General features: G+C 49.9%; 1 protein-coding gene across 2 annotated transcripts in view; it reads right to left on the bottom strand.

Moving 5' to 3' along the window:
• Nucleotides 1-21,971, bottom strand: part of LOC118775482 (breast carcinoma-amplified sequence 3-like) — a 228,806-nt gene that overhangs the window by 13,129 nt on the left and 193,706 nt on the right. For both annotated transcript variants that reach the window (XM_036525425.1, XM_036525426.1), the window contains one exon: nucleotides 6,597-6,764. In XM_036525425.1, coding sequence (XP_036381318.1) covers nucleotides 6,597-6,764 — 168 coding nt within the window. The remainder of the gene's footprint in view (nucleotides 1-6,596; nucleotides 6,765-21,971) is intronic.

The following is a 21,971-nucleotide window of genomic DNA, read 5'->3' as shown; positions in this document are numbered from 1 at the left end:
CTTCATAAACATACTCAACGAACAAAAGGGGTTTTCATGGAAAAGGGACCTCCCACATATTTCACTGTACAATTAGACTTGTAACAATGATTCATAATTGTACAATGAAATTTGATTTGGCTGAGGAGAATATTGGCCGAAGTCCACTCCATCATACAGAATATGCCTCATTAATACCCATTCAATCTGTGAATGATGGGAGCTGAATGAGAGCTTTTGATCTTTTGTTTGGCGTGTATATGAACAGATGACAGATGTACAGTAACGCATATGCGTGTGCACATGTGTAACTGTGAAGAGATGCTAAAGAGATAGGATGCGTGATATGTACAGATTAGTTATTCTGATGTGTGGATATGTACAGATGTGCAGCATAATCGTGCAGACGGGCAGATGTGCAGACGTAGAGATGTGTGAATGTGTGTAGGTGTTTACGCATGTAACTGTATAGACGAGCAGATATGTGGATATGTGTAGATGTGTGTACATGTGTAAATGTGTGGAAGAGCAGACGAGTAGATGTACAGACATATGCAGAGATGTGTTGATCTGTGAATGTAGATATATTTAGATCTGAGGGGAAGAGAGATTTGAATATGTATAGAGAGATTTTGAGTAAAGCCATGTGGATGTAAGTACCTATAGACATATGAAGATCAGCGGCATCAGCTACTTCTACATTGTACATATGAGCACGCATAGAAAAATGTAACAGCGCATGTTGAAGATGTAGAAGAGTACAGCGACACAATGACACACAGCAGTGCAGACGAGGACGCGTTTGTGAAAGAGTACAGATGTTTTAGCACAGAGATGTGCTTGGCGCCGGAGATGGGAGAACGCAAAGCCACGCGGATGAGCTGGCTGGCGTGAGACGGGCAGGGCTATAGCACTCAGCCACTCTGCCCCGCTGCCACTGCTCTCCTGGGAACAACACCGCTGCCCCCCCCCCCTCCACCCCTCATCCCCCCCCCGCCGCCCCTGTAAACGTGCCTCGCAGACACACGTGACACGCTTCTCAAAGTCAGGCCTTTAAAAGCCTCGCTGACAGGGCTGACACACAGGGGTACATTCGACAGAGGACGAAAACGTCCCGTCCACTTAAGATAAGATCAGGAACCAGAAGGGAAAAAAACGACACACATGCGCGCTTGTGTACACGCAGCATTAAACATTACAGAAATCCCAGTGTTTTTATTTCACGATAACATCAGGCAGCTGTGGAACCCTTCCTTAATCCAAAGGAACAATTCTCAGGCCAATCTAGCAAACAGCGCTGAACAATGCAGCACAGTGATTCACAGCCCAGTCATACAGCTATTTTTTAACTCAACCTGACATTTGTATTACTAATCATTGCATTTGCTGTAGTTCCCGAGCAGACTGGTACACCCAGGCTGCCTACTGAGTGACTGGCTTCCTGCTGCCTTTGAAGCCTCTGGAAACACAGCAGTGGGCCTTTATTGATACCATCTCTGTGTACATTCTGTTAATAATTCTGCTGTGTATTTTCCTGTAATATGCAGAGTGTTCGGCACATGTGTGTTTATGAGTGTAAGTCTGTGATCAGTATGTGTGTGTGTGAGCACGCAGACATGAATGACACGCGCCTGCATGTTGGTAGGTATGTGTTAACGTGTGAAAGTGAATCTGTGTGTGTGTGTGTGTGTACTTCAGAATGCGCTTGGTGCTGTATACTTATGTGAGAATGCGTGCAAGTATGTGGCAGGGTCACTGTGTGTGTGTGTGTGTGTGTGTGTGTGTATGCACGTATGTGTGCGTGTGTGCATGTATGTGTGTGCATGTGTGTCAGAGTATATGATGTGAATCTGTGTGTGTGTGTGTGTGTGTGTGTGTGTGTGTGTGTGCAAGTATGGGCATACATTTGCACAAGTATCTGTTTGAGTGAGTTAGTGAGTCTGTGTATACGTGTGTGTGCATTTGTAAGAGTATCAGTGTAAGGGAGTCCGTGAATGAGTGTGTGAGTGCATTTGTAAGAGTATATATGAGTGAGTGAGCCTGTGTGTGTGTGTGAGTGCATTTGTAACAGTGTATAAGAGTGAGTGAGCCTGTGTGTGTGTCTGTGTGTGTGTGAGTGCATCTGTAAGAGTATCTGTGTGGAGGAGCCCAAGGGGCAGAGACAGAGGACAGGGACAGGCTGTGAGACTGGCTGCTCGGAGCTGTCACTGGACTCGTCCTCACAAAGCTGCCCTTGTGCACCGCGCTCTCTGCCAGCAGGGGCACTCAGTCAGGTGTCCTAACAGCTACCCTGTCTGAGAGCTGCTAAGCGCGGACGCGCCGCTGCTCCAAACCACAGGACCCTTTCTCACACCCACGGTCCTCACCCGCATCACGCACATGAGTCATCTGCTTCAAACACAAAACTCCCAGCACAGCACACACACCAACAACACAGCGTGTTCTCATGGTTCAGTTTACTACAGTACTTTAACCAATACTACACTGTTCAATAAATGCAAACCAATACCTCGAGCACACATTTACATGAACTGTTTGGGCTGCAGCATAGTCTGGGTTTACACCAAACTACGCCATAGCGTTTCAGTAGATTGTATTACACTGTAGAAGAGTACTATTGGACTGGGAGATCATACCGATCCCACACAGGCGCTAAAAGACTGTACATTCCCAAGTATTTCTTCCACAAGCTAATTTATATTCTGTTATGACAACATATTATTAATAAAATAATCTATATATTACAGAGTCATGACAGACGTGTCATTCGTGGCATGCAAACCAATGTAACGGATGTATTTTTGTACACTCCTCCGATGGTATAGGCAGAACAGTAAAAATAAAGACATAAACAGTGCTTATTTTCCGCCTTTGCGTCCTGGAGGCTGGCAGAGAGACACGCACACACACCCCCTTCGAGCCGGGCCCTGGGAACACGGCCGCGCTGCGACATGGGAAAGGCCGAGGGTCGTGGGATCGTGAGCGGCTCAGGCTCTGTCCTCTCCACTGCTTAAATGGAATTTATGTTGGGTTAGCACCAATAAGTAAAATCCAATTTGCATCATTACATTGCTGAGGAAAATCTAATTTTCGGGAAGAGCGAATTTCAGTAGTCTGTATGGGGACCTGGACGGTGTCGTCCCTCTCTCTCCCGCTCTCTCCCTGTCTCTCTCTCCTGTCACCTGTGCATGGTAATGGCCTCTGTTCCTGCAGCCTGTCTTGGCGTGAACACAGGCCTGCCTCTGTTGTGCCCAGGATGGATAAAATGTGGAGTGCGTATATGTAGGATGGGAGAGCAGGAGCTCTGTGTGTGTGTGTGTGTGTGTGTGTGTGTGTGTGTGGTGCGTCTGAGAGTGTAATGCACTAAATCAGCCTGCCCTCGTAGCTATACTGCTAATGGCATCCTGACTCTTCCGGCGCAGCGATGACCTCACATCGCTCTCAGACCTCGATGCCATCCCAAAAAAAAAACAGGTGACCTCTCAGCCTGTCCCATCCTACACAGTCACACAGGGTCCCAGAACCAGCACGCGCTCCCCCCAGCCCTAAACTGCAGGGGTGGGGTGAAGAGGAGGACCCTGTAAACTGAAAGAATTTTGGCAACCATTTGGAGCTGCCAATCACATTCTCCGGGTAAAATACACACTCGACCAATAATGCAATTACTCTTCCAGGCAGAACTGAGTCTTTTGTCATTGATACGTTTTTTTTTTTTTTCTTCTTCTCCGTACCTTCTTAACTCTGCCCTCTTTTTCTGCTCCTCTGGTCCCTCCATCAGCTGCGGGCCCGCTGAACGCACAGAGAGGGCTCGGGGCGGAGAGCTGACTGTAATGCGATCAGTAATGAATTTTGTGTTACATTAGGCTGTATAAATGGATGGACAAGCGCAGACTACAAGTGTCCGGGAGTCTGACTTAATCTAATGATGCCAAAACAGAGACAGAACCAATTACAAAGAGGGCCAGCTCAGTGCTGCTGCAGGGACTGCAAATGAATAGGTACAAATCAAATTACCGCCTAATAGACGCGCTACAAGAGAGGGCAGTCGATGCTAAACGCATTAGGGCCTTGTGACCTCCCTGCTCCCAGCAGCAGTGTCCAGAATGCGACTTCCATCTTCCCTTAAAAATCAAAGCAACTCTTGTTCACTTAAGTAGAAGAAGAACGCCCTGTTGCCTCCTAAATGAGTTAAACATTTGGATTGTCAGAATGGCAATTTCCCCTTTTGGTTTCAATATGAATTACCTAATTCATGATTTTAAAACCTTTGAAATGCGCTGTTTCAAAGCTTATCCGCGCAAGAAATCACTTTAACAAACCGGAGACGGTTTACAAAGAAACGCTGATCACTTCTAAACTGAAGAGACAGAGGGAGCAGGGGAAGGAAAAGCCAGAATAAATGTGTGTCAAATAAATTGACTGTGCCGGTTGAAAGACGCATTAGTTAAGTAAATGAACGAAATAGGGTTTACTGCTTTAACTTCTTTCCTACTTCAAAGTTGTGCTACGTTTCCTGTAGCCTGAATGAGACAGAAATGTGTGGAAACAGGGGGGAGTGAGTTTAGCAGGAAGACAGGAAGCACACTGGTGGCAGTCAGGAGCAGCCATCTTTGCCTAAACTTGTGTATTTCTCTCACAACCTAAAAATCGGGGCTTTTATTAGCATATAGACAGAAAACCATTAGACGTTTTTATACCTGAAGTGAGAGTGCCATCCTGGCTTCATCTGCATTTCTGCATCTAATCCAGCTCACACACTGAAGCACATGTGCGCCGATTCATTTACAACAGCTACGGCTTCCGCACAGTCAATCCATGCTGAAATGACAATCAACTTCAGGAAAGCTCCAAGGGTGGGTCCAAAGGCTTGCCATCTCTCATGTATTTGCCGTGACACCGTTTTGAGACATGCTTTGAGACTGCGAGAACAGGCCTCAACAAAGACTGAATGTGTGAGACGTGGCTACCTCAGCGACCTTAGCAAAAAATTAGGTTTACTAGCACAGTAGCTTTCCCATACCACTTTTTCCACAGGGCTAATGTAGAGACCACTCTTTCAACATTGGCTTTAAATAAAGTGTATCTACCTAGCTATCTAAACAGTGTTACAAGGTAGCTAGCTTTTCACTTAGGAAGTATTTTAGGTAAGAAAAGTGTATTTTCCTCGGTGAAAGAGCTTGATAACTTTCTGACAACTCCAACGCCATGTTAAACCCTGCACTGCTCTGTTCAGTCCTTGGAGGTCTTTTTTCATGTTTAGAAAATGAGAAGCTTTACATGTTTCCCAGGCTGTGCTTCTGAGCCATGTCAGCAGCTAGCACAGCACTGGAACCAATTTCTTCTGCGGCTTCAGCCAATCAGAAAGCATGTGTAACTGTGATGTCACAATGTGTTAGTACATCACTGCACCTGGGCTATCTAATGGATGGTGTGCCACAGGTGGGTGGCTAACAGGCTAACAGCAGGAGTACCCCAAACTGTTACTGAGTGAAAGAGATACCTGTGTGTCACCCCTCTTCTGTTAACCACAGCGATACACATCAAGGGTGCTGACATTTCTGGTGTTAAAAGCAAGCGCACAGGCAGCGACTCAGACCATAAAAATGATGTTTTCTCTCCGTGTTGTTTCGATCCACATTCGCATGCTTATTTTCCCCATCGGAGTGAGTGGAGAGGAAGTGGACGCAGGGAGTTCCTCCCTGTGATGGTAATCATGTCTGCGGAGCCGAGTTTCCCTGTATCCTGGGGGCATTGAAGGAGCCAGCCAGATCCGGAAGGGCATTTCTGATTCTTTCCACTATAATTGCAAACACAAATAAACACGCTGGGGACGCTCCCCCCGCCAACTTAAACCGAACTGATGAGGAACAGAAGGTCCCCCCCCCGCCACATCCCGTACCTCCTCCCCTCCAGCCCCGGACTCTAAATCTGCGAGCACGTCGGGCTGTCCCAGGGGGACGGATCCGTGCAAAACTTTCGCGCCTCGCAGCTGTGAGGAGTTGCTCCGCCCGGGACAGTCTGGCTAGACTGAGCAAGCAGTCACTGTCTTTGCTGAGTGTTTGTGGAGCCGGTTCTTGGGCTGCGGCCCACCGCTGCTACTACACTGAGGCCGAACTGGATATAATTCACACTGTGCACAAAACCCGTAAACTGACCCTCAGGTGGCCGTGTCATTCTGGGCTGGACAGGCGACCTGTTTGGGATGTGTTTGGATTGTGACAGTGACCACAGACATGGACATTTGGCAGAGAGAATGTAGGATTAAACCCTCATGGCTGTGCAGCTAACAGACCCACAGGAGATACAGGCCCACAGGAGATACAGGCCCACAGGAGAGACAGGCTCACAGGAGACACAGGCCCACAGGAGATACAGGCCCACAGGAGATACAGGCCCACAGGAGATACAGGCCCACAGGAAATACAGGGTACTAGTAACACAATGCCAACCCCAATACCTGGTGTAAACATAGCAGACCAGATGGTTAATCAGGGTGCATTTTCATACTATGACCTAAACATATCTAGACCAGGATTAGGACATAAACATCTGCAGTCTTTTATGGTCACAGCACCAAACCCTTGGCCGTGCTTGCTGACCAGCGGATTAGAGCTCACCCGTCCCGGTGCCCACGGCGTCCCGGCCGGGCGACTCGGACATGGCCTCGGCCAGGCGCTCCCGCAGCCCGTCCTCAGAGGCGTCCACCGAGGACATGTGTCGCAGGCCGAAGCTCTCAGGCCAGCTGCCGCACACCTCCAGCAGGGTCACGCTGCGGTCGAACATTCCTGCGAAAAAGCCAGCGCGCATCAGAGTGTTAGTCCGGCAGGAAGCGGGCGAGACTGCCGCCGAGGGTCAGGGGTAAAGAGCCTCCCCGCCCAGTGCTTATCTCCACCTGCCTCCCCTTTGCTCTCCAGAGAAAGGCTGCGGCGTGACCCGAGCCGTGAAGATGCACAGAGCCCCCAATCCTTCACTGTTAAAGTCCCACCCGTAACCTTACATCAAACGTTCTTTTCATCAAACACTACCTACCTATAAATACACACTTACGTGACATTAACATTAAAGAAAAATCAAATACATAATAAATATAAATAAATATATAAATAATTGAGGCATATAAATGTGTACGCATTGAAAGGAACCCCTTTCCATTGTTTTTTTTTACGGCAGACAGAAAACTAGTAAAACACACTGAAATTCATATATTATTCATGTGAGAACAAATAGACATATACACTTGCTGTGATGGTTACCCACATAAATGACCATGTTACTAAAAAAATGTTACTTCTCACAGTGACTGTAAAAAAGACTTGACACACTTTGGCAGGAAGAGATGAGTATCAAAGAGGTGCCAGTGGAAAAGGAGCTGAGAGTTGAAGACAGATGAGTTCCTTGAAGTGTATTCTGGGCACTGTGTGGATGATCTACCAAATTTACTACCATGCAGGGACATGCTGACATCACTGATCGCTCACAGAGGCCTCAGCCAAAGGGCAGGCTTCCCTCAGCTGGCCCGCTCCACTCTGCGTTTCCTTTCCCATACACCTGCATTACGAGGGCATCAGCACCAGAGGACCCACTCCAACAACGGGCCAAGATTAAACCCTATGCAGATCAGCATCAAACGGGCAGCCAGAGGTGTTCTGCAAGGGTTCCAGGAAGTTGGAACGGGGGTGGGGGGGGAGGTGATGGGGCTGCGGGGGCTCCCGGGTGATAAAAAGAGAAGGCAGAGAGGGAGAGGGACTCGTCTGGCCCCTCTGATCACAGACAAGAGACGAGAGGCAGGGCACGAAACGCCGCTGGGTTATCTGGGGCCGGGGGGCCAGGCGCTTTGATCTGCGGGGCGGCGGCTATCTGCTCCCGGGCCCCCCCCGCCGGCCCTGTGCTGCCTCAGCCACACTCTCCCACAATGACAGCTGCTAATATGCAGGCGAGAGCACGGCGCGGGGCGACCGGGGACCTGGAGGGAGGGGGTGGGGGGGGCCCCGGGGGGGCCCGGGGGGCCCGGCCGCTATCGGCTGGTAAACACTCAGCCGGGCAGACTCACGGACAGCAGATAACTTCATACCACTTCGTAAAAGCTGTCTGTGCGTGTCTGCCAGTGAAGCCGCCCGCAGCCCAAACGGAGGGCCTCGTCTTCAAAGCTGGAGCCTGCGGGTGTGTGGGAGTGTGAAAACGCAATCAGGGGACAAATACCTCCGCACTTTTACACTTTGTAGTTTTTTGCCCTTTTCAAATAAAGCACTGAAATTTAAAGTGCAAAGTGCAGTTCAATGGATTGCACTGCCCACGTATGAAGGCCATTTTCTGAACTACTACTTGACTAATGCTATCATTCAAGGAAAATGTGAAAAAATCTCAGATATCCTGTTTATGAACGCCTTTAGAAAGGGGGTGGCCAGACTGTCCATGTACATGTGTGTGTGAACATGCCTATTGGTTTTGTGCATTTGAATATGCATATTAATGAAAGCATGTGAACGTCCACATGTGGGCCAGTGATTTTTTGCCGTGCAGCAGACAAAGGTATTTACAGTGTATTTGTGTGTGTGTGTGAGAGTATGAGATTATTTGTGTACGTGGCTGTATGCATGTGTGTACGTGCACGTGTGTATAATGACAAGATTATTTGTGCATGTGGCGGGGTGCATGCGTGTGCGCGTGTGTGTGTGTGTGTGTGAGTATGAGCTAGTGAAACGGGTGTGTATTTGCATGGAGGTGCACGGCTGTGTGTGGCATACAATAGCAGGACAGATGGTGATGCACGCATGAGTGCGTGGGGGGAAGGGGCAAACACAGTGTGTTTGTGTGTGTTTCAGGGACTGCCTTTGTGTTTGTCTGCATGTGTGTGCGTGAGCATGTCTGTGTACGAGTGGTGATCTTGTGCGCGCGTGAGAATGTCATTATGTACGCATGTGTGTAAATATGAGTTTGTGCATGATTGCATGTGTGTAAATACATGATTGCATGTTCGTGTGTGAGTATCATGTGAATCACGTTAGTGAGTACATTATTGCCTCTTTGTATGTAACTGTGATTATGTGTGTATGTAAGTATATGTTTGTGTGTGAATGTATGCATGTGTGTGCTTGCGCATGTATTTAAGTATATGATCGTGTATGACTGAGTGCTTGCATGTGTGTTTAAATAAATGGTGTGTGTGTGTGTAAGTATATGATAGTGTGTTTATAAGTGTATGATTGTGTGTTTGTGTGTGCTTGTGCATGCGCGTAAATATATGAGCGTGAGTGCCTGTGATGGTGTGTAAGTATATGAGTGTGCGTGGTGTGTAAGTATATGAGTGTGCGTGCCTGTGATGGTGTGTAAGTATATGAGTGTGCGTGCCTGTGATGTGTGTAAGTATATGAGTGTGCGTGGTGTGTAAGTATATGAGCGTGAGTGCCTGTGATGGTGTGTAAGTATATGAGTGTGCGTGCCTGTGATGGTGTGTAAGTATATGAGTGTGCGTGCCTGTGATGGTGTGTAAGTATATGAGTGTGCGTGCCTGTGATGGTGTGTAAGTATATGAGTGTGCGTGCCTGTGATGGTGTGTAAGTATATGAGTGTGCGTGCCTGTGATGGTGTGTAAGTATATGAGTGTGCGTGCCTGTGATGTGTGTAAGTATATGAGTGTGCGTGCCTGTGATGGTGTGTAAGTATATGAGTGTGGTTGCCTGTGATGGTGTGTAAGTATATGAGTGTGTGTGCCTGTGATGGTGTGTAAGTATATGAGTGTGCGTGCCTGTGATGGTGTGTAAGTATATGAGTGTGCGTAAGTATATGAGTGTGCGTGCCTGTGATGTGTGTAAGTATATGAGTGTGCGTGTCTGTGATGGTGTGTAAGTATATGAGTGTGTGTGCCTGTGATGGTGTGTAAGTATATGAGTGTGTGTAAGTATATGAGTGTGCGTGCCTGTGATGTGTGTAAGTATATGAGTGTGCGTGCCTGTGATGGTGTGTAAGTATATGAGTGTGCGTGCCTGTGATGGTGTGTAAGTATATGAGTGTGCGTGCCTGTGATGTGTGTAAGTATATGAGTGTGCGTGCCTGTGATGGTGTGTAAGTATATGAGTGTGCGTGCCTGTGATGTGTGTAAGTATATGAGTGTGCGTGCCTGTGATGTGTGTGTAAGTATATGAGTGTGCGTGCATGTGATGTGTGTAAGTATATGAGTGTGCGTGTCTGTGATGTGTGTAAGTATATGAGTGTGCGTGCCTGTGATGGTGTGTAAGTATATGAGTGTGCGTGCCTGTGATGTGTGTAAGTATATGAGTGTGCGTGCCTGTGATGTGTGTAAGTATATGAGTGTGTGTGTCTGTGATGGTGTGTAAGTATATGAGTGTGCGTGTCTGTGATGGTGTGTAAGTATATGAGTGTGCGTAAGTATATGAGTGTGCGTGCCTGTGATGTGTGTAAGTATATGAGTGTGCGTGCCTGTGATGTGTGTAAGTATATGATAGTGTGTTTATAAGTGTATGATTGTGTGTTTGTATGTGTGCTTGTGCATGTGTGTAAGTATATGAGTGTGCGTGCCTGAGATGTGCGTAAGTATATGAGTGTGCGTGCCTGTGATGGTGTGTAAGTATATGAGTGTGCGTGCCTGTGATGGTGTGTAAGTATATGAGTGTGCGTGCCTGTGATGTGTGTAAGTATATGAGTGTGCGTGCCTGTGATGGTGTGTAAGTATATGAGTGTGCGTGGTGTGTAAGTATATGAGTGTGCGTGCCTGTGATGTGTGTAAGTATATGAGTGTGCGTGGTGTGTAAGTATATGAGCGTGAGTGCCTGTGATGGTGTGTAAGTATATGAGTGTGCGTGCCTGTGATGGTGTGTAAGTATATGAGTGTGCGTGCCTGTGATGGTGTGTAAGTATATGAGTGTGCGTGCCTGTGATGGTGTGTAAGTATATGAGTGTGCGTGCCTGTGATGGTGTGTAAGTATATGAGTGTGGTTGCCTGTGATGGTGTGTAAGTATATGAGTGTGTGTGCCTGTGATGGTGTGTAAGTATATGAGTGTGCGTGCCTGTGATGGTGTGTAAGTATATGAGTGTGCGTAAGTATATGAGTGTGCGTGCCTGTGATGTGTGTAAGTATATGAGTGTGCGTGTCTGTGATGGTGTGTAAGTATATGAGTGTGTGTGCCTGTGATGGTGTGTAAGTATATGAGTGTGTGTAAGTATATGAGTGTGCGTGCCTGTGATGTGTGTAAGTATATGAGTGTGCGTGCCTGTGATGGTGTGTAAGTATATGAGTGTGCGTGCCTGTGATGGTGTGTAAGTATATGAGTGTGCGTGCCTGTGATGTGTGTAAGTATATGAGTGTGCGTGCCTGTGATGGTGTGTAAGTATATGAGTGTGCGTGCCTGTGATGTGTGTAAGTATATGAGTGTGCGTGCCTGTGATGTGTGTGTAAGTATATGAGTGTGCGTGCATGTGATGTGTGTAAGTATATGAGTGTGCGTGTCTGTGATGTGTGTAAGTATATGAGTGTGCGTGCCTGTGATGGTGTGTAAGTATATGAGTGTGCGTGCCTGTGATGTGTGTAAGTATATGAGTGTGCGTGCCTGTGATGTGTGTAAGTATATGAGTGTGTGTGTCTGTGATGGTGTGTAAGTATATGAGTGTGCGTGTCTGTGATGGTGTGTAAGTATATGAGTGTGCGTAAGTATATGAGTGTGCGTGCCTGTGATGTGTGTAAGTATATGAGTGTGCGTGCCTGTGATGTGTGTAAGTATATGATAGTGTGTTTATAAGTGTATGATTGTGTGTTTGTATGTGTGCTTGTGCATGTGTGTAAGTATATGAGTGTGCGTGCCTGAGATGTGCGTAAGTATATGAGTGTGCGTGCCTGTGATGGTGTGTAAGTATATGAGTGTGCGTGCCTGTGATGGTGTGTAAGTATATGAGTGTGCGTGCCTGTGATGTGTGTAAGTATATGAGTGTGCGTGCCTGTGATGGTGTGTAAGTATATGAGTGTGGTTGCCTGTGATGGTGTGTAAGTATATGAGTGTGTGTGCCTGTGATGGTGTGTAAGTATATGAGTGTGCGTGCCTGTGATGGTGTGTAAGTATATGAGTGTGCGTGCCTGAGATGGTGTGTAAGTATATGAGTGTGCGTGCCTGAGATGTGTGTAAGTATATGAGTGTGCGTGCCTGAGATGTGTGTAAGTATATGAGTGTGCGTGCCTGAGATGTGTGTAAGTATATGGATGAGTGTCTCTGTTCTGCTCAGGGCTGCAGTCTGCACTTCTCCGGCAGACAGTCTCCCCTGTGACTGCAGCAGAGCGCTCTCTCCCTCACTCGCTGTGGCACTTCACTCACGGCTGCTCTAAAGGGGATTTCTTTACAAAGCTATTAAAGCATCACTCTAAATTAACATGAAGGCAGGACTCTTAAGGGAAAGCGTGATTTCTCCTTTCTCCTCAGCCTCGCTGCGCTCGCTACCTTTTAAATTTAGCCGGTTGTGCCGCGGCGCAGCGCTCGGCGTACGGCGGCACTGCCGGCCGCCGCCAACAGCTCTGAAGTGGGTGTGGATTATCCTGTCCGTGAATACTCAGGGCCCGCTGCAGTTATTTTGAGGGCAGGTTCGGTGGCGGCGCGATAAAGGAGCATGTGGATGTCAAGGTCATGGGTTCACCTCCTGAGACCGGGCCCGGCGCTTCCTCAGACTGTCTGACAGCCAGTCATTGCTTGCATTCCACATTCTTCACACCCGTCAGCTTTTAAAATGGAACAATTAAATAATCATGCCGCCCCTGAGACTCTCGCAAAGGGGGGAAAACAGGGGGCCCCGGGTATGACCATGTGATATTTTCATATGTGTACACACACGCTCCGATTTCCTTTTTTATTTTTTGCTAATTTCCTAGTTTCGGTTGGAAAATCTGGCCCCGACCAACCGCACTATGGGGATGTGGCGTCCGCGCGGTTCTGAAACGAGCTGCGATTTTCATCATCATAAACGCGGGGGTTTATCTCTCTCGCTCGAGCAGCCGGTTTGTCTCACGCCGCCGAGATTTCCTCGAAGATTTAATCACTCTCCATTCACCTTTACAGCCGGCTTTGGAGGCACAGCGGCGGTTCGGAAACGTATCGGCCGGCGGAATTCCCCGGTCTCCGCGCTACCCGGCGACGCCGAGGGACAGCAAACATGCTAATGATAAGGAGGGTGGGGTGTGAGTAATTCAATTAGCCTTTATTAGGGGCTGTTAGACCGGTTGGGTTAATGATCATTACTGGCTTTGGAGGATTATCTCTTTTTTTATGGGTCTGAAAACAGCAACCTTCTGGTGGAAATTGCCAGTGCGCAAACGGGAGTCTGTTGCTAGAAGGAAAGTCCTCATAGGACTGCAGTCATGGCTATCAACAGACCGTTTGTGACTCGCTCCACTTAAAAGGTGATTTTTCAAATCAGCTCAGGAAGATAGTTTTGTTCCAGAGCTTCGACTTGTGGAGATTGGAGTCTAGGGTATTGGCCGGAGACAGGGGTGTCAGTGTGACTTTTCATGAAGGGTGCTTAGTGAGCTGGCTGGGACAGGGAGCCTAAGGAGACCCTTAGCCACAGGGCAGAGTGTGGCTGGAACTAAGACAGGCAAGGCGGGCCCTGCAGGGGGGTTATCTCAGCTCCCCACCTTCACGAAAGTGTCCCCACTGTGTGTGCCCTCCTGCAGTGGCAGTCCTCCAAATCGAGGTGACACACCTTCCCCCCACCCCCCACCCCCATGTGCTCTTATCTGTCCCCCCCCTCTTAGAGGTTCTCGCACGGGCCGGACAGAGACGCTCTCTCGGAAGCCCCTCGCTCCTGACCCCCTCTGCGGCGGGACTCTGCGGCCGGCCCCCTGTCGGCGCTCTCTCTGGGACCCGAGGCTGACAGCCGGTGCAGACAGGCGTAACGCCGCACCGGCGACCAGGTCCTGAGAGCTGCCAGGGGCGCTTAGCGGCGACGCGCGAGTGTTAATGTAGATGTACGCTCGCGGGATTAACGGCATGATAGGCAGCCCCCCGCACGCCCGAGAGAGAGAGAGAGAGAGAGAGAGCGCTCTCGTTACATTACCCGACCGCTTTTAAATCATTTACTCCCTTTCCCTCTCTCCTGCGCTCCCAGAGTGTCGGTAATCCCATCAATACCAGGCTCCGCCGCGGGCCTTCACTCACGCTCCCTTTCACACAATACGTCTCTCTCCCCTTTTTCAGCCACCTTCACTCCTCGCTCCTCTTAAAAGCAATCCTGTTTTTTTTTTCCCGCCCCCTTTCTTTTTTTCGGAGAAAAAGAGAAATCTCGCAATTAGCCTTAAACCTTTAATGGCAGAGGGGGAGCCTTTTGTCTCAGATGTGTGTGGCGCTCTGAGCGCCGGGCCTAATCCCGGAGCATTACCCATGAAAGGCGACGGGGGGCTTTTTCCTCCCCTCCCCTGGCAGGCCACCTCTCACATCCCCGGGCACCGCGCTTCGCTCATCGCGGTGGGCGATCCGGGGGCGCCCTCCACATCACAGGACTTCCTGCGAGAGTGACGCACGCGTGCCTGTCCCAGCCCCCCCCCGCACTGGGGCGATTACGGCCTCAAAGGGAGCAATCCCCAGCTGCCCGTTTCGGTTAAGCGGCGCACTCAGGGGTGCAGGAGCGCTCCTGTCTCGGCGTGTTAGAATGTCACCTGGTCTTGTGGAGACGTACGGGAGTTGTACAGGACTTGTGCAGCTCTGAATGTAGCTCTGAGAAACAGACTCCACCTCTGATGCACGGCTCTGTGATATACTGCCTTCAGCAGCACGCACAAGCTGGGAGAACCTGGCTTCCGCTGCGGAGCGACTTCACTAGGACTCGTCTCTGAGGGTGCAGACACCCCTCTGACGGGGGGAGGAGAGGGCGGGGCAGGGCGGAGAGGAATTCGTAGACCTGCTAGCCCAGTAACAGGACCTTGCCAGTGGGACAGACGGCAGGGTTGAGTTACCAAAAGTGCTGAATTGACCAGCTCTGACCACGCCAATGTCACAGCTGCCTTAAAGAGTTTGCACTTGTGCAGAATAATCACCAAAGACAAATGCAAAAGAAAAGTTTCCCACTGCTAGCCTGTGTCTGTGTGTGTGTTTCCTCAATAGGATATATATTTGCATTCCTTGACTTTCCTTCTGTGTGGGGTATTTGTGTTTGTGTGCTGGTCAGCTCCGTTGTACTGTGTGTATGTTAGGCTCCCTATACTGGTCCCTACACAGAAAAGCAGTATAGTGTGGTGTCTGTGTAATATGTGTGTATAGTACTGGTACTACAGGGAAGCCATCTTCCCCGCTCTTCTCCCCCTAGATACCCAGCTAAGCTGATTACTAAATATCGCTAAATATGACACAGGATGCATCTGAGCTATGCTCAGCTATGCCCCGTTCACATGCTTCTAGGGATCCTCATTTGAGTCTGTTTTTGCCCGTTTGGATTTCCTTGCACGCATGACTCCACAGCATGCGGTAGAGGAGAAATGAAAAGGGAAAGGAGTGTGGTTCCTTGGCCTTCCCTCTCTTCTCTGCTGGCCGCGCTGCTTCAGTTTGGGGTCTTCTGACATCAGTGCGGGAGCCAGCAGCAGCCCCGCGGGTGATTAAAGGGCTACGATACGCCTGACACAGAGCAGACCCCAAAGGGTGTGTTTACTGACAAACTGCTGAAACGCTACTGACAGCTGAAGAGGGGAGCCCCTGCCGCCTACAACTGAAGGACTCGCAGTCTGTGGGCTGAGCAGCGGTCAGCGCTCCAACGCCACACCCAGGAATCATAGTCTAACTGAGAGTTACACACTGAAACACAATCACACACAACCCCTCCCACACTCACCACAATCACACATTACCCCTCCCACACTCATCACAATCACACATAACCCCTCCCACACTCACCACAATCACACATTACCCCTCCCACACTCACCACAATCACACATAACCCCTCCCACTCTCACCACAATCGCACATAACCCCTCCCACAATCACCACAATCACACATTACCCCTCCCACACTCACCACAATCACACATAACCCCTCCCACTCTCATCACAATCACACATAACCCCTCCCACAATCACCACTATCACACATGACCACTCCCACTTCTACCCAGAGTCACACATAACCCTTCCCACACTCACCCAGCATCACCAAAAAACTCCTCCCCCACAGGCCCAGGGTTACAAATAACCCCTCCCACACACAAGCCCGCCCCATGCTTAACTTACCTTAATTTACCTGACCGTCACACAATTTGTCCCTTACTCACTTGGGATCAAACACATTCTACCCCCCCTTCCTATCCAGAACTCACACACAACCTATCAGGTCCCTACCTCCCAGGGGCCCACACACTCCTTCCCCGAGTGAGTCATACACAACCTGCCCCTCAGCTCCCGTGGGACTCCTGCTCCGCCCGGCCCTCTCTCTCCTCACTCAGCAGGAGCCCTGGGCTCGCACTCAGCCTACGCTCAGGCTCCCCGGCACATCTGGGAATACGCTCAGAAAATGCTTACACCAACTGATTTAAATGAATTGGCGCCCCCGTATTAGGCACCTCCCAGGTCCCGGCGGGCCCGGTCTGTGAAAGTCACATCATGAACACAATTTGTAAGCTATACGTAAACAGACCGTTAGCGTACGCAATTAATAATAGATAGCCAACAAAAGAAACTAAGTTCTTGGTGCACCTAGCTGTCAGGATAGCTAATGGATTTCAGGCCGTATTGTTTTGCACTGTAACTTAATGAGGCAACACTTTGTTTATGTAGTGAAGTTAATGCACTTTACAGCCACTCTATTGCGCTTGCTCCTTTGACAGGCAGCGGAGTTAGCAGTCTGTCTCACCCTCCACAGGGACGGAGCCACACAGAGGTACTGACATCTCATTACCAGAGCCGACACATACAGCAAACAAATGACACCCGGCTTTTACATTTCAGGATGTAACACAAAGCTGATCATGGAAAGTGTGCCGCACAAGCATTTGCATCCTTTGACACCTGGGGTCAGACTGCAGAGAGTGGAGACTGTAGAGTTCTAATGTCAGTGAGAGTTCCGGTGTCAATGTGGAGAATTGTCAGTGCATAGAGTTCTGGGATGAGTGTGCAGAGAGGTGGTGTCAGTGTGTAGAGTTCTGGCGTGAGAGTGGAGTCAGGTGGTGTCAGTGTGTAGAGTTCTGGTGTGTTGTATCAGTGTGTAGAGTTCTGGTGTGAGAGAGCAGAGAGGTGGTGTCAGTGTGTAGAGTTCTGGGATGAGTGTCTGGCATGTTGTATCAGTGTGTAGAGTTCTGGTGTGTTGTATCAGTGTGTAGAGTTCTGGTGTGTTGTGTCAGTGTGTAGAGTTCTGGTGTGTTGTGTCAGTGTGTAGAGTTCTGGTGTGAGAGAGCAGAGAGGTGGTGTCAGTGTGTAGAGTTCTGGCGTGTTGTATCAGTGTGTAGAGTTCTGGCGTGAGTGTGCAGCGGGGTGGTGTCACTGTGTAGACAGATGGTGTCAGTGTGCACAGCGGGTCACTGGCCCAGCCCGGCTCAGCGCCACAGATCTTTTAGACGCGTGAAATGTGGCGCTGGGGGTCATGGCACTTGTTTCATTAATCAACACGGCCCTTCTTACCAGCAGCACATTCATCAGGCCTGAGTTTCACTGGGAAACCTGATCACGCCCTTCCCTGGGTCACCCGTCTGCAGGCGATTGATGATCGCCCCTTTAATCCTAGCTCCCCCGGCCCTGGGAGAGGACTTTCACACTGCAGCTACAAAGCAAAACACAACCCAACTCAACACATAACCACCATAACTCTCCCTGATCTGAGAGAGCGCTTTCACACTGCAGCTACAAAGCAAAACACAACCCAACTCAACACATAACCACCATAACTCTCCCTGATCTGAGAGAGCGCTTTCACACTGCAGCTACAACACAAAACACAACCCAACTCAACACATAACCACCATAACTCTCCCTGATCTGAGAGAGCGCTTTCACACTGCAGCTACAACACAAAACACAACCCAACTCAACACATAACCACCATAACTCTCCCTGATCTGAGAGAGCGCTTTCACACTGCAGCTACAACACAAAACACAACCCAACTCAACACATAACCACCATAACTCTCCCTGATCTGAGAGAGCGCTTTCACACTGCAGCTACAACGCAAAACACAACCCAACTCAACACATAACCACCATAACTCTCCCTGATCTGAGAGAGCGCTTTCACACTGCAGCTACAACACAAAACACAACCCAACTCAACACATAACCACCATAACTCTCCCTGATCTGAGAGAGCGCTTTCACACTGCAGCTACAACGCAAAACACAACCCAACTCAACACATAACCACCATAACTCTCCCTGATCTGAGAGAGCGCTTTCACACTGCAGCTACAACGCAAAACACAACCCAACTCAACACATAACCACCATAACTCTCCCTGATCTGAGAGAGCGCTTTCACACTGCAGCTACAACACAAAACACAACCCAACTCAACACATAACCACCATAACTCTCCCTGATCTGAGAGAGCGCTTTCACACTGCACCTACAACACAAAACACAACCCAACTCAACACATCGCTTCCATAACTTTCCTTCATCTGAGAAAGGGGGTTTACTCCATAACTACAATGTAAAATACAAGTCAAATGTAACACAATGTAAAACACAAGTCATAAAAACACTGTAACTCTCCCTGATCTGAGAGAGCGCTTTCACACTGCAGCTACGAAACAAAACACAACCCAACTCAACAAATCACTTCCATAACTGTCTACAAACACAATGATCTGGAACACAAGGTAAGCAAACTGAGCATGATCCAACACAAAACACACAACCTTCATAGCTCCTGGCGCTAAGAGAGGCCACTGGCAATGCTACAGCTACGGAGTACACAATACATAGGACACAGCAACACAACATAAAACAACATAACACAACCTCACAGCTCAACGTGCTCCTCCCACTTTGGAAGAGGGCAATTACAGCTCCTCAATGCAACGCGATGCAATTAAACACAAATTACAACCACACCCATTCACTTTTCTCACTGCTCAGAGTGCAGCGAAAATGTAGCCCAATCAAACGCAACGCAGTCCCGCTCCTGTCCTTCCCACACGCCAGCGGGCACCGCCCTCCGCACACCGGCGCTATCCGGACCGGCTCGGCCTGCGACGAGGAGCGAAGAGGAGGACCTGCAGAGAGCCATTCACGGACACCCCACCACACCTCACTCGCTTTCTAAAAAAAGACAAAACAAAGGCGGGACTCTTCTCCTCCCCCCATCCCCAGCGACAGGGTCGGCGTTCGGGGGGGGTGATTTTTTTCGTATTTATTTACTGGCTGTATTTACTCCTCCTCAGGTCTCACACTACTATCCGGGAAATGACCCGACGCAAACATAAACTGGGCCCGGGCTGTGTTTACCGCCGCTTTAACGCACTCCAAATAAATATCGGCCCCGGTATTTACACATTCTCATGCGAGCAGAAACGTGAAGGAAGTCCCAGGGCACCGGGCTTGCCGCGCGCGCCATCTCTGTGACAGAGGGAGTGAGAGATAAAGAGACCGAGAGGGAGAGAGGGAACGAGAGACGGAGAGAGAGAAAGACTCTGGCACAGCAGGGAAGGAAACGGAAGTGATTTCTTGTTTTTTTTTTCCCCCTTGTTCTTACTTTCACAAAGGCATATTCTCCTTTAGAGGTAATTGACAGCGGTGTTGTTTACATCGATTATGAATTTATGAAATCTGGCCATGCTGCATTTTTGCGGAAATGGCAACAACGCGGATTAAAATTTTAATTTGGCAGAGAGAGGGAGGGGAGACAGAAATGGAGAGAGCGAGGGAGACGGATAGGGAGAGCGGGGAGAGAGGGAGCCAGACATAGATGGAGACTGTGATTCCTGCGCCCTTTCGGTAAGCAAGTTAGGATGCGCTGCCTCCTATTTATCTCATGTCCGCCAGAGAGGAGAAAAAAAAAGAACTGTGAAAACCAGAGGCCTCAGCTGGCGAGAGCCTCCCCCCCCACAGCCCCCACCCCCCCCCTTCCCCCTCCCCATCACACACATCCACAGGGCCCTGGCCTTGTCATCTACCATTATTTATCAGCCTGCTGACGTCCAGCATGGAGCCCGCGCCACATCAGAAAGTGATATGATTGATTGGAGACATTGTTACACCTGACTGGAGAATGCTCCTGGGCACAGGGCCGTCTCCAGCCCTGGCCGTTATCTCCCGATAAAGTTTGGGTCTGCACTGTCGGCTGCGGGCCGCATGTCAATAGTTTAAGTGCTGCTCCTGCTGAGTGTCTGGGAGGTGTGTGTGTGTGTGCGCGCAGGACACACACACTTCCAGCGACAGAGGAGGTGTGAGTCACTCCCAGGGCCACTCTGCAGCTCCGCACACCAGCCTGCCAGCCTGTCTTCGCTCTCGCTCGCCGATGTCAACCGAAGGCAGACGTGACCAACGGATCGCCGAATCACCGATTCATGAACCACTCCCTCTGTCGCTCGAGGGAATCGGAGAGGAATCACTGTGATCGCAGTGGCCAGGCGCGTCCTGACCTGTTGGTGTGGGGGCGAGTGCCGTGTGAGAGAGCACTGTCAGGGGGAGCACTGACGCCCCAGTGTGGGTCCTCAGTGCGGTTCTGCTGTGATGCTGTCGGAGGTAACCCAATAAGAGCGGGGTGAATGGTGACTGCAGGGTGGGCAGGGCCGACCGGAGCCACTCAGCTTTAGCAGAGGCAGCTGCGGCTGCGTTTCCCCCTCCGTGTCACCACACACACACACACACACACACACACACACACACACACACACACACGCACACAGACACATGCAGCCATTTAAAGCAGGCATTCACCCATCCTCTCTTCACCCAGCAGCCCCCCGCACCTAAAACCGAAACTCAGCTTCCTGTTCGCATGCATGAATGTAACTGCTGTGACCTTTCGGGCTTCCGCCTCCTTCCGACAGGCCGTGCCCTGCTTTCGCCGGCAGCTCTGCTGTGACGAGGCTCCGCGTGAGCCGGGCGGGCACGCGCCCGTAGCGGGAGAGCCTCCCGCGATCGGAGCAGCTGCTGCCGGGTCCACGCTCTCGGCTACGCCGCCTGTGACCTCCCCTCACCACTCCGCCCCGCGCTGCGCCCATCGCTCAGGGTGCCAACCTGTCGTCACCGACCCCGTGTCCCCGCTGCCGCGGCCTACAGAGGACTACACTGCCCTCCCTCACCGGGAGGCCTCTGGCTCGGGGCTGCGTCACTGGCGTTTGTGCGTATGCTACTACGTGCTGTAGTCAGCCACCTTGTGCCACTACAGATTCATATGAAACACTCATCAGTGATGACTAATAATTACTTAGTGAATCACTAGTCTGTGTGTGCAGTGTGAGTATATGTGCGCGTGCATGTGCGTGTGTGCGTGTGTGTGTATATCTGTCCATGAGGTGGAATTTGAAGCACCCCACCCCAAATTGTGGATGTGGACATTAGTTTCCTCCCTCTAAAAGGACATTTCCTTTCCAATTCTACTAAGTATTGCTCGTAGCCTCCGTAAGCTCGCTGCCATTACTATGACTCTATTTTTAACAAAGACCACTAGCTCCAAAAAAGAACATCAAACCGAGGAGGAAAAAAATGCAACTGCTCTAATTAAAGGCCTAATTTAGGAGAAAAACATATTGCGCGTAATAACTTACAAACGTTTTTCCCTGCGCTGTGCAGAAAGTTCAGTTGCAGGTTTCAGCGGGGGGGCGCAGGGTAGCTCTTTTGAGCACAGCCACCGCGCTCTGATGTGGCGGGAGCCGTGAAAGGCGAGGATGTCACCAATGTCACGTCCTCGGTGAGGAGGCAGGCCCTGACCCGTACACCGCGCACTGTTTTCCTCTGTTATCCCAGACGCCTGGGGAACAGCTCCCATGTGACCCGGGGAGACTCCCCACCAAAAGGAGGGGGGAAAGAGTAGTCTGTGGCCTGTGAAAACTAGCATACTTTCACGAAAAA

The sequence above is a fragment of the Megalops cyprinoides genome, chromosome 3, assembly GCF_013368585.1.
Source record: "Megalops cyprinoides isolate fMegCyp1 chromosome 3, fMegCyp1.pri, whole genome shotgun sequence".
NCBI classification, from domain to species: Eukaryota; Metazoa; Chordata; class Actinopteri; order Elopiformes; family Megalopidae; genus Megalops; species Megalops cyprinoides.
Note: the sequence above shows the minus strand (reverse complement) of the source record. Positions and strands in the feature narration are given on the sequence as shown.